This window comes from Myiozetetes cayanensis, unplaced genomic scaffold, assembly GCF_022539395.1.
Source record: "Myiozetetes cayanensis isolate MyiCay16 unplaced genomic scaffold, myiCay2020 scf10, whole genome shotgun sequence".
NCBI classification, from domain to species: Eukaryota; Metazoa; Chordata; class Aves; order Passeriformes; family Tyrannidae; genus Myiozetetes; species Myiozetetes cayanensis.
In genome coordinates, this window is record NW_026086605.1 from 19816089 (window position 1) to 19833292 (window position 17204).

The following is a 17204-nucleotide window of genomic DNA, read 5'->3' on the forward strand; positions in this document are numbered from 1 at the left end:
ACTAAGATCTCTTGGCGAGGAAGATACAGGAGGTTAGGGTTGTGTGAAAGGAAAGCTTTAATACAGTGTGCACTCCACAGCTATATCAGCTGAATATTCCAGAGATAGAGACACTGAGGTAGCAGCGCCAGCGAAGCTGTTTCTCCTGCGAGTGGGCATCTCCCCACGCCCGGGCATAGACGAACTGCTCCCGGCTCTTATGTAGTCGTTTGATTCACAACCAACTGTCTTGCTGCATTCTAAAAGGAGGTATTTCCCTGTATCCCTGTCAATCCGTTTCTCGTGCCAACGCTTAGCAAGTGCATACTTTTTTTTTTTTCCTCCAAGTTATTTCTCGGAATGGAGAAAGATAGGAAAAAAAAAAAGCCATCCTAGCAGTTCTATCTGTGAGAGATCGGGTTTTTGCCTGTAAAGGGGGGAACAGAAGAAAACGGAGCATTTTTAATTCTCCTTGAACTAGATTTGTGTGGTGGAAAAAAATACGGACCGGTGCGAGTCTGTCAGATTTTTTTCTTTTTTTATGGGAGAATTTTTCCTGTAAAGATCGAAAGCTGATGAGAGAGAGGGTCTGTGTATATAGGAACACCGACCGCGGGACCAAAATATTTTCTTTCTTTCCCCCTCCCTCTCTCTCCGTTTCTTTCCCTTTCTCTTTTTCTCTCTGAATCCCTTCAACTCTCATCCGAAAATAACGGGAGAGGACGGCTTGCATGGGGGACACGCCGCGGGGTGAGGGAGGGCGGAGTTCGCGAGGAACTGTAATTGACAACGTGATAGAAAATCCTGGAAAGAAAATGAGAGAAAAAAGCCCGGGAGTAAAGAGAAGGGGGACTGCGGCAGAGTCTGCTCGGAGCCGCTAAGAGGTCGAGTTCTGGAGTTTGGGAGTGCATCGCTGCCCAACTCTGGGGAGAGGAGCGGGCGCAGGCATTGTCTCCGTCTTCGGCCCACCACAATGGCCCTGAGAAGCCACCTCTCCGGCATCCCGGTCGGGATCGCAGGAGGGAGAGCGGCTCTCCGGCCCAGAGATGGGAGGCAGCGTACGGGAAACTGGAGGACAGTCCCCCTCCGACTCGGGAAAATTCACTCAGCCTTCTCATTCTTTTCCATCTTTCCTCCTTTCGCTTTTCCTCTTCCGTTTTCTTTCTTCCTTTCTTAGTTCTTTTTTCCTCTGTCTTCTTTCTTTCTTTCTTTTTCTTTCTTTCTTTCTTTCTTTCTTTCTTTCTTTCTTTCTTTCTTTCTTTCTTTCTTTCTTTCTTTCTTTTCTTTCTTTCTTTCTTTCTTTCTTTCTTTCTTTCTTTCTTTCTTTTCTTTTCCTTTCTTTCTTTCTTTCCTTTTCTTTCTTTTCTTTCTTTCCTCTCATTCTCCCTGTTTTTTCCTCTTTCTTTCTCTTTCTCCCTTTTTATCATCTCTCTCTCCCCAACGTCGTGTTCCCCATTCTCGACTCCCCGCCATCACCTCCATCCATCTAAAATGACTGGACATTTTGCAGTACGAGCGGTGAAGAATCCACGACTAACGGTGTGTTTCTGGTGTGCGTGGGTTGTTGTGTTTTTTTTTATTTCTCTTTCCCCAGCAGGGCACGGGGGTGTGAACCAGCTCGGGGGGGTGTTTGTGAACGGCAGGCCCCTACCTGACGTGGTGAGACAAAGGATAGTGGAGCTAGCTCACCAGGGGGTGCGACCCTGTGACATTTCCAGGCAGCTGCGGGTCAGCCACGGTTGTGTCAGCAAGATCCTGGGCAGGTAAGGAAAGAGGCAGCTTCTTTCCCTCCCCTGGGACTTCAACGTTGCATCCCTTCCCCGCTTCGGTGTGACCTTCCACCCTTCCCGCGGCACCGGGCTCTCCCCTCCACGACCCCGAGCGGCCCCGGCACCTTCACACAGTGGGAGTCCGCGGTTGAGCAGGGCCCCCTCCTCCAGCTGGCAAGGACGTGTTTCTCCCCTCCTCCCCCTTTCCCCCCACCAGTGGTGTTTGAAAACTCCCGGGAAGACAAAATAATTTGCGAGGGGTGGGCAGGAGGGCGGGAAAGAGAAGGAACGGGAAAAGGAAAACGAAAGAACGACAAAAAAACCCACAAAAACCAACAGCCCCCAACAACAACAGAAAAAATCCTAACTCACAACAATCCGTGAGCAGCCTTACCAAATACATGGATAAATAAACAAACAACGGGGCAAATAAATAAATAAATGCCCGCGGTAACCGATTGCGGCCAAATGTGGTGTGAAATATCCCCAGGGGCTAGTCGGGGAGACCCGGCGCCCCGGCCCGGCCGCTCGGATGTGGAGCGGTGTCAGCAGGCGGCAGAGCCCCAGCCGCGGGTGCGTGCGGTGTGTGCTCTGCCGTGCCCCGGCAAGGCCGGGACAGACGCTGCTGCCAGCAGAGCTGATGGCCGGTGGGGAGCGGGGCTGGAGCTGCCCCGTACAAGCACCCCCTTTCGAGGTACTCCGATGCGGGGATAAATCGCGCTCCCGCATCGGAGTCTCGGGTCGGGAGAGGCCGGCCGGGACAGTCCAGGCGGGGGAGGGGGGTGCGAGCTCGGCACTGCCTGCTCTCCGCGCCCCCTCCCCGCACTCCCGGCCCGGCCTCGCAGTCGGCGGGTTCGCCTCCGGACGAACGCACCGAGGAGGTGGTTTCTGCTTTATTTCCCGATCCCTGGACCTGAAAGAAGTGTGTGCGTATAAAGCAGGAGAAGAGAGAAGCAGCGCCCCTCGCTTCTCACACACACACACACAAAAAAAGGGACCAAAAAAAAAAAAAAAAAAAAAAGGAAAGCGGGACCGAGACCCGGAGAGGCGAAGGGACTGCGTCAGCCCCAACTCCAGGCGGCCTGGTGCCTTCCCGATCCGCAACATGCAGCGCCCGAGCGGTCGCGGCCCGACGCCGCGCACCCGCGGGCCGAAGCCGAGGGGGAGCAGGGGGCAGGGGCCCGCGGGGGGCTCCGAGGGGCAGCCGGACACCGAGTGTTCGGGGACGACGGGGCCCTTCCCGGTACGACAGGTCGCTGACCCTCCTTTGTGCAGGTATTACGAGACGGGGAGCATCAAGCCCGGCGTGATCGGCGGCTCCAAACCCAAAGTGGCCACCCCCAAAGTAGTGGATAAAATCGCCGAGTACAAGAGACAAAACCCGACAATGTTCGCCTGGGAGATACGGGACAGGCTACTGGCCGAGGGCATCTGCGACAACGACACGGTCCCCAGCGTCTCCTCCATAAACAGGTAAGAGCAATTCCGCAGCTCGCGGCCCAGTCGCATCTTTACGGCCCCATAAAACCCTTTTCAACAGCGCGGACGGCCCAGTCCTTCCTCGGTCAGGGTAGATCCAACCTACTCCAGTCCCTCGCCCACAGCGAGACCCCGGGGCATGGTCCAATGGGCGCTCCCCAGCCCCGCCGTGACCCCCGAGCCCAGTTCGGGGCAGCAGAGCCGACAGTGGCTGCCCACGGCTCTGTGCCGGAGCTCGCTGCTGCCCACCGCAGGGCCGCAGCTTGCGCCCGCCGCCCGGCGCGGGGGGCAAGCGGGTGCCGGGGCAGCCGGCGCTGCTGCGGGAGCATCTGAGCTCCCGCCGGGCAGCCTGGCGGTGCTGCAAGGTTTGGGGGCTGTTCGGGCTGGTGGGGAGACGGGCGGCGAAGCCGGGTTTTCCCGTGTCTCTCCAACGCCTCTCTCGGGGTGTAGGTGACCGCCGGCCTTTGCAGGGTGTTAGAGCTCTGAGTCGAAAGGCTGCCGTTTTCTACTGCCAAGCCGGGCTGACAGCAGCGAGCCGCTGAGCGCGGGGGGAAGGATTCCCTTGCACCCACTCCTCCGGTTCACACCCTATCGCTAGCTCGAGGGAACGGCTAAACTTGCCAGGCGGTCCTTTACCCGGCTGGGGAGCGCTGCTCCCCGTGGCCCCGTCTCGATCTGATCCCTGCCCTCGCAGGAGGTTGGGTAGCAGGATCGATTCCGTACTAGCGAACGATTTCCCATCCCACCTCCTCCCCCGGCTGCTAGGGTGCGAATTTTGTTGGTGGAGGGACTCAGATTTGGTCTCAGGTTTGAGGTGACAAAAATAACCATGTGACAAGCAAAAAACCCGGATCGATGCAGGAGAAAAGGGACGGTAATAGATGTAATCGAGTACTAAGACACGTCAAAGCGCTCAGACTGTTCACATTCAAACACACGTTCAAACATAACGTACAGCAGATCTTCACACTTTGGAAATACACAACACGCTCGTGTACACAGTAAAAGGAATTATGCTGGTTTAGTGTAATGTATGTATAGATACCATGACTATGCCCACAGAAATATAACCTCCACAAACAGAGTAACACAGGAATATTTGTAAAGGGTACATACATAAGCACAAAATACCTCGCTGACAGAGTAAAAATACATGAAATTTTGGACTCACCCCCAAATGTACAGCTCTTCTCAAATAAATGTATATAGGATATATACAAATATGCATACAGGCTTTTGTAGTGTCTACATAGATAAAAATGCACAAGTCAGTATGTTGGCCCTTTTAATACTTAACAAATTTAGCCCTTTTTTTAAGAATGGTGTATTTTAGCAAGGGAAGCAAAAAATAAATAGCAAGGAAAACACAGTGGTATTTTTTGCCTTGCACTTTTCATGGCAGATTTATCAAAATATGTCTAATAACTCAGACTGTGTATTTCTAAATCTGGCATCCTATATAAATGGGTTTTAATATTTTGCAAATGATATGGAATTATCCCAAATCATCTTGAAAACAGCAGGTAGAATTAGCTAGTGGAATGTACCTTGGCTAAGAAAGATTCCCTCAGACACACTGTCTCTGTAATATACTGCTAGGCTACCCTAGGAAATTATCCCTGTGTGTGCCATCTGTATTAAAATGGTTATTAAGTTATGAACAGGGTAACATAATACTGATCGGCTAATTATACACCCTCCTAAAAAACCTCCAGGTCTCTGTTACTCTCTCTGTCAGGTATTGAAATAATAACAGTTTGACATTCAGACACCTTACAAAGGCAGCTGTGGAAGGACAGCCAGCTATCCCTATAAGGAATGGAGCCGGTGGTATGGAAGTCCAGAGGAACGGCCGTAGGTTCCTCGGAGGAATAGCATGTATGGACCCAACGCACACGTACAGCTAGCTCAAGGGGTGTCAGCATCCAAAACTCACTGAAATCCCAGCCTTATGCTTGCCGGACCCAATGCCCCTTGTCTGGGTTGTGATGTCCCTGGCAGAAGGCAGAGTGCCACATTTTGTTCCCACCTTTGCTACCAGTTTGTTGCAGGGCTTTGCGAGTTTTGTACCTCAGTTTCCCCATCCTGGAAATGAAAACTTATCTTTCTCAGAAGGAAGTGGAAGCAGATGTCAGTTAGATTGCACTCGTAAAACACTTTGAGGACAAGTGTTTTGTAGCTGCTAAGTATTATTATACTTAAGAAGCTCAGCTGTGACCCACCACTGCAACGGCATTTGAGTGTATAGTCCCCAAGGCTCAAGAGCATTTTGACTTCATGTGATTTAGTCTTTCCCCATCCCTTTTGAATTCAGACCCAACTTTCCACTGCTCACTTTTGTATGAGGCTCCCAAAAACTCACATCTGTGAGGAAGTGAGCCCATCATATCACAGGTTGTAAAATTTGCAAGTTTAACCTAGACAAGAACAGGACAGCAAACTGGAAGAAAATTGCAGTGGAATAGAAAAGATCAAGTACATAAGGGTTTGATCCTATTGCTGTGGAGAGTAGTGTGAATTTTATCACTCCAGGGACTTCTGTGACTTCCGCTCACAAAACTCACAAACACAAAGAAGGGAATAAGTTCACAATTTAAATACATATTTTTTTCTCTCCCACTGTAAAAATGCACATACAGAATTGGGTCAGTTCTTTGTAAAAGCACATCCCTTACCTGTGGTACAATCACAAACTGGAGTTAATCTAACACTCCGAGTCTCTGAGCAGCTTCAAAGAGATGACAACTTTAAAAACCAGTTTTCAAATTACTGTCTTCTTATTTCCACAAAATGTGGAGTTCCCAAATAAAATTTTGCATTGGTCCAGTGTCCAGAACCGTTAGAACTACATCCATGAGCGTTTTAACATCTTAAGACAATTTGCAAGATATTTATAGAAATAGAAATAGAAGTTCCCTATGTCCCTAAATAGACTGTGAATACTGTGCTTTAAAATGGAGATGTCCTTGTGCATAGGAAAAAAATACTTTTGATTATTATAAGATTTTCTGAAAAAACATTAATTATGTGATATTTTCTTTGTGAGAATTACTCTATCATTAGCAAAAGCTTCTGGGTGAGATACTACAAAATAACACAGTTTCAATTTCAAAGTCTCCCTGAAACATTTTTAAAATCTATTTTTCATTATTTTTTTTTTTTTGTGATACATTAATTCTGTTTGCCTACATTGCACTGATCTGTCAGCATTGCACTGAGAATACCAGGACACATTTGGGACAATGTAATTCAGTACTGAGATTTATCAGAAACTTGTTCATACAAAACTCATGCAGATAAAGGGTAGATACGAGCTCTAGTGAAAAACATGACTTAACTACCCTGTTAAGATTCAGGAAAAAATATTAAAGTCTTCTGCTATGCAGTAGGTTTCTTTTAATTACGGCAAAAAGTCTAGAGAGTATACTAGTTATTAAGCAAAGTGCACCAGAAATTACAGGATCAAGATAGAGCAGTTACTCTGAGCCAAGAGCTTTCCTGTTCCCACTTCCTACACTTAGGTACTACACAGTATAAACCAACTGTGTACGTGGTAGGTGTACACAGATACATATATACAAACGTATATGTGTGTATATGTAAACACCCACACACATACAAACACTGCATGGAATTGAGAAGCAGGCAATTGATAGAAGATCTTAATTCTTTGGTAAGCAATTAATGCTTTCATTAATTCACTTGAGCACTTTGCTTCTTGAGCACCCCGCCAGCCCAAACTTTTGCATCTATAATATGACTATAAACCAGTCATTTTTGGTCACTTCAGATTTCAACTGAATTCAGGCACTGCTGTAAATTTTGAGGCAGTCTTCTAAGAATAAACTTGGAGGCAGATGTGAGGATTTTCCCTTTGTTTAACAGCACATATAGTTTGCCTAAGAACACAGGTTCCATGAGACAATAATCATCACCCTTTTGAATTAGGTAGCGTATTTTAGTACGAACAGGATGGAGCACATCATGGGCATACGTTCACAGTTGCACAACAAGTGATGCAATCGAAATCATAGTTTAAGCACTATTTCCTGCTTCTCTTAAATTAAAGAATTCTCTTGGATTAAAGAACGAGGTCCAGAAAGGCAAAACAAATCAATCTCCCCCCAGTTTGTTGCTCTCTCCCAGTTCTTCTGCAGCCGGGTTCAGTACTAGGTATTCCCAGCTAAAGCATTGCAGAGTTCCATCAGCCTTCCAGATATACTTTGGACCCTGAGTTCCTCAAAGTAGATCTAACTAATGCCCCATGGCAGAGAATAGAATTTAGTGGATATACTATCTCGGTCAAACTGGTAGAGGTTTTTTTGATCTTCTTTTCGGTATAGCGTATCCATTCATTTCTAGTGTTAAGCACTTGATTTAGGAAGATGTTTCCATTTTCAGGATATAGCAATTGGCTAATGATGCCTAGTTAAAGTCTCTCATAATTATATGCTTTTAAAAATACATATGGAAAGACACATACATTGACTTGGGTTATAAAGACCAGTGAAATATACTTGTACACTGAAATATTATTATGTGGCCAATTTCAGTGGCTGTAGGCAGGCCTGTAGTTTAGAGCAAAGAACAGCATATTGGGAGATCAGATTTCTCTTACCAGTTCTGCCATTAATTTTCTGATTGATTTTGGGCAAGTCACACAGACTCCTTATGAGGCTGCTTTCCCATCTGTAAAATGAAAATAACAGTTTTTAGTTACCTCTATAAAACTCAGTGTGATCTTTCACTAAAAATGTCCATCGAGTTCAACATGTAACCAGAAAAAGTTCAAAACTGGAGCTAGGTTGTTTTACATCCAGCTGAGGCTTTAGCTCACGGAAAGGAGACAGAACTGAACAGAATCACAGTTGAGGTAAATGTAATGTCTCAAGACAAACAATCAGGTCTGGAAAAAGGCAGGCACAATAGGGCAGGGTCTGTGTTATATGAGGAAGAAATCAGTGCTGTGCAAACAGAGCTTTCTGAGTCACTGTCGCCAGCCAGCCACACTTGAGAATTTCCCCAAAGGACATCCCAGCCAAACTCACCGGTGAAATCTCTTCCTGTTTTTCCAACCAAACAAATCTGGGATTCTTGGAGGACAGGTAATGAGTCTAGGAAGAAGCCGGAAGAGTACAGAGTATCTTTAACGGCAGCTTGTTCATAGCGATCGAAAGTAGTGACAACTGCATTGCCTGCAGAGAACACGGGGCGAATCGCAGTTTTAACCCGCAACTGTGCGTGTGTGTCACACAAACCTATCACCACTGTCAGTATTTAGTAGCCACAAGTCAGTTTGCTCAATACAGAGACCAAATATTCGACTCGTCATGTAGACTGGATTTGCCTCTGTCTGACATTGTGTGGGTGCAAGGGAGGGGTGAAGAAAACTTGTCTGACAGTACTCAGTAGAGATTACCAGGTTTCATAACCTGGCACCTCCTAGTGTGCACAGAAGAAATTCGGGGTCCTAGCAGGAATCCTCTCTCTTAGCTGATGCTGAGTCTAAGGTTCCCATGCAATTTCCTGCGTCAGGGCATTCTCTCAAGGTAGAAGACTTCTACTGCCAGTTGCTGTCAGCTGAGCAAAGAACGCAATCGGGTCACACAGGGTTTCATTACAGGGAATATACTCCTTTAAATTCAGACTCTTTTCCATCAGACACAAACCTGGTATTATCTTCTTTTTATCATTGCAAATAAAGGACAGGCTCATAAAGCAGAGGTTACAGACAATGTTACTGCAGCTGAAAGAGTAAATGAATGCTCACAGCATTTCTCTTTGTCTTATTCATCCTATCTGGACACTGGAAGGCTGTATGGGGGGAACTACAATTATCTAGCTGCATTTTTTTCTAATTTTCATATTGCAGAGATACTAGCTCAACAGAGGCAGTCAGCAAGTAAAATTGGTTGTGCCTGGGAAGTTTTGAGCTCCCTGTTCTGTGAACCTCGAAGTTCAGAACCGTATTGGTCCCTTCATCACCTAAAATTCCCAGTCCTTCCTTTTTTATAGATGTACAAAAAACTTGATTTTTGCTGGAAGTTAAATATTTTCAAGCTTTTGCAACTAGTGAATGATTGCTGCGTTCTGCCATAGAGGTAGCTGCATTTCTGTGCTGGGTGAGTGAGTCTTATGGAACTAAATCTCATTTACCAGAATCACTATTATGTGAGAAAACTCATTTGACTTTGGGAGAAAAGAGGAGAAAATATAAGTGGCTTGGCCAAGAAATGATGAAGTGGTGAGAACAATATAGTGATCTGAAGGGCACAGTCTTTCCAACAGGAAAGGAATTATTCACATTTAAACAAAGCAGTATAGCCAGGAATGAAGGGAGAGAAATAAGAAAGGAAACATTTAAATGGTAGCAGAAGGTATTCCCTGATAGGGAGGTCCATTGAATTGTGGAATTGCATCCCACAGGAATTTCTGATTTCTTGGAATAACAAGGTGGCATTAATAACAAGCAAATATACAATAAAAAATAATCTTCTGTTGGCTAAAGAGATAGATAACGGTATAACAGGCCAGCAGGACCTTTTATGATATGATGATGTGATGCATACAAAACCAAGTCATGTTTTCAGATGTATATCAAATAACCGAAAAACCCCATCTCTAATCTTAAAGACCGTTCAAACAAAAGATTTTCATATAACTTGAATAAAAATATGTGACTTCAAAACAGTTGAACAAGGCTGAGCTGCACTTAGATTCCATTGTCTTTAACTGAGGCACGTGGATATTTAAATGGAGTTTAGACTCTACTTAAAACCAGAAAAATATTTAGAGATTCCACTTTTGAGGTCAGTCTCTATAAATGGAAAGGTAGAGACTTCTAAAAGCATTTGCCATTGGTCTGTCATCCACACAGCTAATGATGATTCTTACTCATGAAAGAATCAGAAAGGTTTGAGTTTTTCTCCCAAATATTGTTCTTTAAACTGAGACTAACAGAAATGAGGATTTTTCCACTGTAATCCAAATTAATCTATTGGAGCCTATACATGTATAGCATATTTACCAGTCCCAACTGTTTAAAAATGCCAAGGCAGAGCCTAAACTGTGTAATTGGCATAAAGATTATGAGCACTTGTAATACAATGTGGGTTTGTTTTTACTTGTTTTCTCTTTTCTACTCTAAATTTTAAAAGGGATTTGGATATCTGACTCCCATTAAACAACTTTAAAAACACCTTAACAATGCAGTCCTTTGAGTCTTCAGAGAGCAGACAGGCCCCTTTTCAAGCCCCCGCAGGCGTTGGAAACATACTTTATTAAATGAGAACTGAAATTCTCATGCTATCACTTGACTGCAGGAGCAGGAAAACCCACAAAAAACACCGTTAGGTTTGTGATGAAATACTACACAGTATGATATTCAGCACTAGCCTCCAATTTTCTCTAGTGCCAGTAACCGAGGGCTGCTTTCGTAGCACTTATGTGGCTATCTACCCAGCTGAAAATCACAAATCTAATCACTTGGTTTCCAAAGTCCTCAGAGTGCACTTACAAATATTCATTTCCAATCAGTTTGCACCTGCTAATATTTCTCAACGCTCACATGTGATGACAGAGTCAGAAGCAATGCTGGTGCTTATTATTTCTATAGCAATAGCATAAAGAGGCTCTGTGCATAGATCATAACCCATTGTCCAAAACAGGCACAGCATAAATAGGAATTTCTTTCGGGAGGCTCTTTTAGAAAATCAGTATAAACGCATGTCTTCTTTTACACCGTCCCCTTGGCTTCTACTAGGCTCATAATTCAGACAGTCCTCGAGCTTTCAGGGGTCCTGAAACAAACATCTTTGTCTGTCATAGGAAATGAGATATCTGGGAAGGGCTCACTCATCAAGTCCAAGTCTAGGTAAAAGGCAGAGCAAAACTGGAGAGCCCTTTTCTTTGGGCTCGTATCTGACAAGACGGAGGCTGAACACTAGCTAGGCTGCAATACCCTCCCCCCTCTTCCATGATAAGTAGGCATATAAATAAATAAATAAATGGCATCCTAACTGCACTGAGAACTCAATAAAACAATCACATCAAATATGAGGAGGTATAAATCTCATGTCTGCACAGGTAACCCACTCAATTGCTTTTATTATGGCTCAGCCTGACTCCATTTATTACCATCCGTGGCCTGGGTGAAGGATGTTTGCATGGAGGGTGGTCTCCTGGTGAAATCCTATCCCTGGAGCAGTGACAATCAGCCCATACAGAGGTGGATTTTGGTGGGGAGACCAAAGGCAGATCCATCTGTCTGCATGAAAACCAATCAATAACCCTGTAACTAGACCCCTTGTCACTGGGAAATGGACAACACAATAGTTCAATCCTGGAGCCATGGGAGAGGAATAGCTGTGGTTGGGGTGTGAAGAATGACAGGGTGTATGCATGAACTGTTTGAGACATATGGAGAGAAGACATCTGTCTATATAGATATTGAGGAGGAGTGATGGTATAGGAAGAGTGTAGAGGGTAAATTAATACATTGTAGGCAAATTTGAAAGGTCGATGTGTTCTGAGGTGGGCATGGGGAAGGAAAAAGCAGAACTATACTGCATTCTTTTGTACAGGACATTTATATGGGGACTGTGAGTGCAATGCAGAGAAGCACTTTTGGGGAAATGTGCCTGCTGGTTGGATACTACACATGAGTATATCGGTATATGGTAGAGAACACGCATCTCTGAGCAGGCATATAGATGCTGGTAGGTAAAAGGGAGCAAATGCGTGAGTTTGATGTGGTCAGGGAAGGATATTCCTGTGTCCTTTGTCCATCTTGGGATTTATGTGTGCACTAGTTTTGACAGAGAGGAGGAAGAGTGATGTGCCAAAAGCCTGAGCTAACAGACTGTGAGTCCACAGATACACTTCCCAGAAGATGTTATGTATGAAACATTTACCCAAACCTCACTGTTAATTCAGGAAGGGAGATTCTGGTGGCTTGTCTCTGCCTGTGTGAAAAACAGAAATAGGACATTTCTTGCTTCTGTCATCCCCTAGCTCTGCAGTTCCTGTAGCATTTCTAAAAAGTGCACAGTGTATTGTTCCCCAGTCTTCTAGCAATTTCCCCAACACGTGCATGCACGCATAGAGATGCTCAAGTTTGCCTCTAATAACTGTTCCCTTCTGGGGGCCAATTTAGTTTTTATTTGTTTAGCTCTGTTTTGAATAAGTCCTCCTCCTTTCAAGGTAAGAACCCTTCCCTCTCTCCAGGGTCCAAGGCATAAGGGTTAAACATCCATCTCTGGTTGGGAGGCAAATTGCATAAAGAATTGTGATCAGCTCTGCTCAAAATGCCTATCGCTGTATTTCAGTTGAGAAGGGTGGTATCCATGTTTTGCAGGGCAGACTGATGTCTGTTAATTTGTAAAAGGAAAAGCAGAGACTGCAACCAGATGACAGTCACAAACGAAATCCTCACATATCTGTCAGACAGGTTGCCTTGCACCACCTCTAGTTTCAGGGTAGTTTGCATGGTTCTGGCAACAAAAACAGCACCCATTTCATTGGTTAGGAAAGCTTAATATCCCAGCCCTTTGATTCTCAGTACTAGTCCTCATTTGTTTCAAGCTGGATCAAAATATGAGTGTAAACTCATCCCACTACCCACTTTCAAGCTCTCACTTTAAAATTGTACTAGTCTTTTGGCACCAACATTTGGGATCTTAAAGGGACTACTGCCTTTCAATATACTCATGTTTCTCTAAAAATTCTTTTAAGAACAGATTTTGGTAATCTGCCTCTAAAAGAAAGACCATAACACAATGTAGCTATGTAATAGTGCCTGCTGTTAACATTTGCCTAAAATTAGGCCACTTTTTGATCGTTTCAGTGTAGACTTTTGAGCTTGAAAAATTAAACAACACAAACAAAAAAATTACACATTTATAAAATCAATATGGAAGGGAGGAGATGTAGAAGACAAGAGAAGAGAAAAGGAAGGCATAACATTTCTGAAGAAAAGGACATCATGTTGGCACACTGAGTGCACAGGGAAAATGTATTTCTGGGATATGCTACGTACAAATGGACCAAGGCTGTGCAAGCAGAGGCAGAGTAGAAAATGTGCAATGTCATGAATTCCCTTTCCCTCTGGAACAACTGCAAATTTGGAGTTTAAAAAAAGACAATATTTGTGATGCCGACTCTGGCAGACAGAGCCACAACATGAAGCTCCCAGAATAGGTAGAGAGCACAATTGGGTAGAGTTGGGGTAGGAAAGGTCAAGAGATAAAGATGGAGGGAAAGGCTAAGGTAGATTTGACTTGGATACTGTCAAAATCAGACCTGCCGTGGTTTTACAGAAGGCAGTTTTGGCCACTGTGCCAAACAAGATGCAGAGCATCATTCAGTATTGACATCCAACTCCCTAATGTGGCTTTAACAATTTTAGGTTACACGTGTGCCTGAGTCTGGGGTCTGTGCATATGAAGGCAGCCAGGATGGGAACAGTGTGTCTGGTTGTGTGCAGATTTTTGTGAGGTGCACAAGCTGGAGAGCAGGGAGGAACTGCATGGGTGAGTCTGTATGCTTGCACATGAGAAAGCAAGTGTAAATTTGTAAATCTGTAAAAAGAGGACTGCCATGATTCTAAACCCCTTTGCAGTTTACATGAGTTTTTGTGAGCTGCAAATATTTAAAGAAAAATAAATGCCTGTGGGTGACCCTACTATGGCTCTTGGTGCCCAGCAGGTAAAAACCAGCAGAGCTGATGGCACAGGGAGACCATGAAATGGAAGGGAGCATGGCCCATTTCAGGTGGATGTGTATAGCAGGAAATGCCCCTGGCACAGTGAAAGACAGGAGATAAGGTGATGCTGGGGAATACAGTCTTTAGAAGAGTGCAAAAGGAGGGTGCCAGCCCTGTAAATGAAACCTTAGTACTGCTTAGAGCACCACCTTTCCAAAATGAAAGCACCTTCTGCATCATTTGAATGTGCTCCAGGATCATTCTGTGCACAGTGAAGTAATTTGAGCATGGAAACCCGGGTGCATTTGTACAGATAAACCGCTGAGTCTCTATTGTTCCACCAGACAACCTTCTCTGTAATGGATATTTGGGCGAGACATGCCCTATACCCCATGACATGTGTACAAGGAGGAGCACGGGCATATCACTAGGGCAACATGTCCAGCTGGGAGTATAGACTTATAGCTGGCAGGTATTATTGGTCTGTGTAAGAACTAAGAATAGTCTTACCCATGGAAACCATGTCACAACTCTGCAGTTACATGCAGGAGTCATAGTGGTGAGCAAAGGCACAGCAATACGTGCCTTGGAAGCCTGTCTAGTTTTGGGGACTCTGTGTGGGATTCTCCGTGACTGCTTCCCGACGGCAAGACAGTCTTGCAAACGCATTGATGAACTACGGCTGTAAGCAAATGCATGGGGGAGTCCTAGCAATGCTCATACCTTTGTCAGCAGCTCTTTGGGGCAGACCTGGGCATAAGGTGCTATGGCAGCCATACAACCAATATGCTGAGGAAAATGAAACTCATGAGACGGGCAGTATCAGTAACACTTGTGCAAATGTGTGGATGATTAAGTGGCATCTGCTGAGATGTGTGAACACAGGAGGCATATGGCAGGGCAGTTAAATATATGCAAGAAAATGTCATGTCATGTACAAATGTGGGTGCACGTGCCTGTTGAGGGTACCAGTGCAACTGAGGGAATGAGGGGTGTATATGGCATGATATATTTGTCGGAGTGGTTGTGTGGTGGTTCACTTGATACATGATGCAAGAAGGGGATACATGGGAATAGTGGGGGCAGACAAGATTACACTAAAAGAATTATTTCCTATTACAGCTATAGTTTAATGCACTGGACCCTGCTCTCCTCTCCTCTCCCCTCCCCTCCCCTCGCACTCTTCTCCTCATTACTCAGGTTATCTTGTTTGGGTTAAGAGGCCAGTTTCAACAGACTATAATTGAAGAGTGAAGAGAATCTGATAAGATAAGGAAGGGACATCATTCCTCAAGGGATCAATAGAGGTTTCATGTTCCTCCTTCCCCTGCTGTGTCCCTAACACGCTAACACTCTGTGTCCATGGGCCTGGTTTATTTGCTCTGCTTGTCTGCAAGACCAGGAAGGAAGCGTGGGAGCAGAGGGGGCTGTAGCCCCTGTCTGTCACACAGCCAGAGCAGGGGAAGGGGCATAAGGAAGGGACCATGGGGACACCAGAGGTGATATGGTCTCCTCTGGGAGTCATGAGGAGGCTGGGAGGTGACAAGCCTGATGCCCTTCTGGCTCTGGCAGGGGCACAGGCTCACAGGGGAGGTGTTCACCTTTGGCCCTTCATCTCGGCATTGTGCTCTGCAAGGAAGGTATATTGATAACTCTTCTAGATTTAGGCTTGCTTTCCCTAGCATCCATGTGCAGACAAGCTCAAGCATTTTATAAGCACTCACAGAGTGACCTCTCAGGGCCCCTCAGGGTGAGAGAGGTATAATTATCCCTTCTACAGGGAGGGCTGGTAGCTGCTCAAGACTAGGTTTATGTAAGGATCTGAAGTTCAGACTTGACAGACCCAGTATCTTACAAGCCATTCTTAGCAGTATCTTACAAGTTGGTTTTAGCAGTTTTTTGGACCAAACCAGCATGAGAGGATCCCCTAAAGAAACATGGAGCTGTCTCAGCAGCAAATACAGGTCTCCTCACAGCAGGGCAGCCAGGGTTCCCACACTGCACAGGCATTGGTCCACTCCTGATTCATGCCCCTTGGCAGGAAGATGCGTATCTTGCAGGAGCAACATGAGATCCATAGGAACCCATGCCCTTGTGAGATCCATATGAATGTGCAGGCAGCTGGGGCACTGGGAAGAAGTCCCTCCAGGAGGCCCAGCCTCTCACATCAGGAAAGCTCTGTATTCCCCTGTCCCTGCAGCTTGCGTAGGAACGCTCAGGCACAGGGAGATGAGCTGAGAGGTCAGCACAGAATCCAACGCAGATCCCATACAACAGGGCTGGCAAGTTGCTGGAGAGACTGAGACTCAGAGGGGTCTGAGGCTGAGATATCTTCTTCCAGCTGATTTCTCTTTTATTTTTAACACCCAGAGAAACAGACGCTGAGAGCAAGTCAGTCATGCAGTGAGCATGTGGCAGAGTTGGGAATACAACCCAGATCCCCTGACTCCCAACCTCAGGCTTTAACCACTAGACCATGCTTCCCTCTAAGCCACCTTGAACTTTCCTCAGTGAGGATGGGGGCTACTAAGCCTCTGTGGGCTGCAGTTTACCAAGCTGTCAGGAGTGTGCTCACTGGACCGCCTCACCAGAGACAGCCTTCCTCACGCATGCTAAAAAAGTTGAAAAGAAATTCATTTCATGGCCGGTGGTTGCTTAAAAAAGGCGATTCCAGCATATGTATGTGATAAATGTTAACTGTGCATTAATCGCATTAAAGAGGACCCTATAAACTTTTCATTTCTAATTAAATTCTGGCCGGTGATTCTGGCGAAGCTAGCTCACTCCGGGCCTTTGTTTATGTGGAAAATTAAAATGCAAATACAATGGAATTTATTTCCATTACTAGAGTGATATGCTGGGCTCCTCTGTTTAACAGCCTCCAATTATTTTTCAAACAGGTCTCTCTCCCTTTCTCCCTCCCTCTCTCCCTTCCTTACTCCCTCATTTTTTTTCCCTTCTCCCTATTACCCTGATACTGCTACCCCAATGTGAGGGGTGGGAGCTGGTAAAGGAGTGGGTGCCCTAAGAACCATGTAATCTGTTGAAGGTGAAATTCAGGCCAGAATACAGAGGAGAAAATGGGGAAAAGAGCGTGAGAGCACAAACAAGGGAGCAGAGGAAGTAACAAGGCTTGAACTAATGCAAGGAGGAGTAAGGAGTTACCTATTAGCAACCTCACTGAAAAATAGAAGCTAAACTCACTGGCTTGCTAAATCCCAACCATATAGATGACCTGACTGAAAGAGGTCATGCATCTTTCCCTGATGGGATAT

General features: G+C 45.5%; 1 protein-coding gene across 13 annotated transcripts in view; it reads left to right on the top strand.

The window, feature by feature from the left end:
- Nucleotides 1-17204, top strand: part of PAX2 (paired box 2) — a 90545-nt gene that overhangs the window by 2955 nt on the left and 70386 nt on the right. For 5 of the 13 annotated variants that reach the window (XM_050305729.1, XM_050305727.1, XM_050305734.1 and 2 more), the window contains exons 2-3: nt 1574-1742; nt 3024-3221. In XM_050305729.1, the coding sequence (XP_050161686.1) occupies nt 1574-1742; nt 3024-3221 (367 nt within the window). Of the gene's footprint in view, nt 1-1321; nt 1743-3023; nt 3222-17204 lie in introns of those variants that run through there. The other 8 variants (XM_050305726.1, XM_050305725.1, XM_050305731.1 and 5 more) reach the window with 2 other exon arrangements.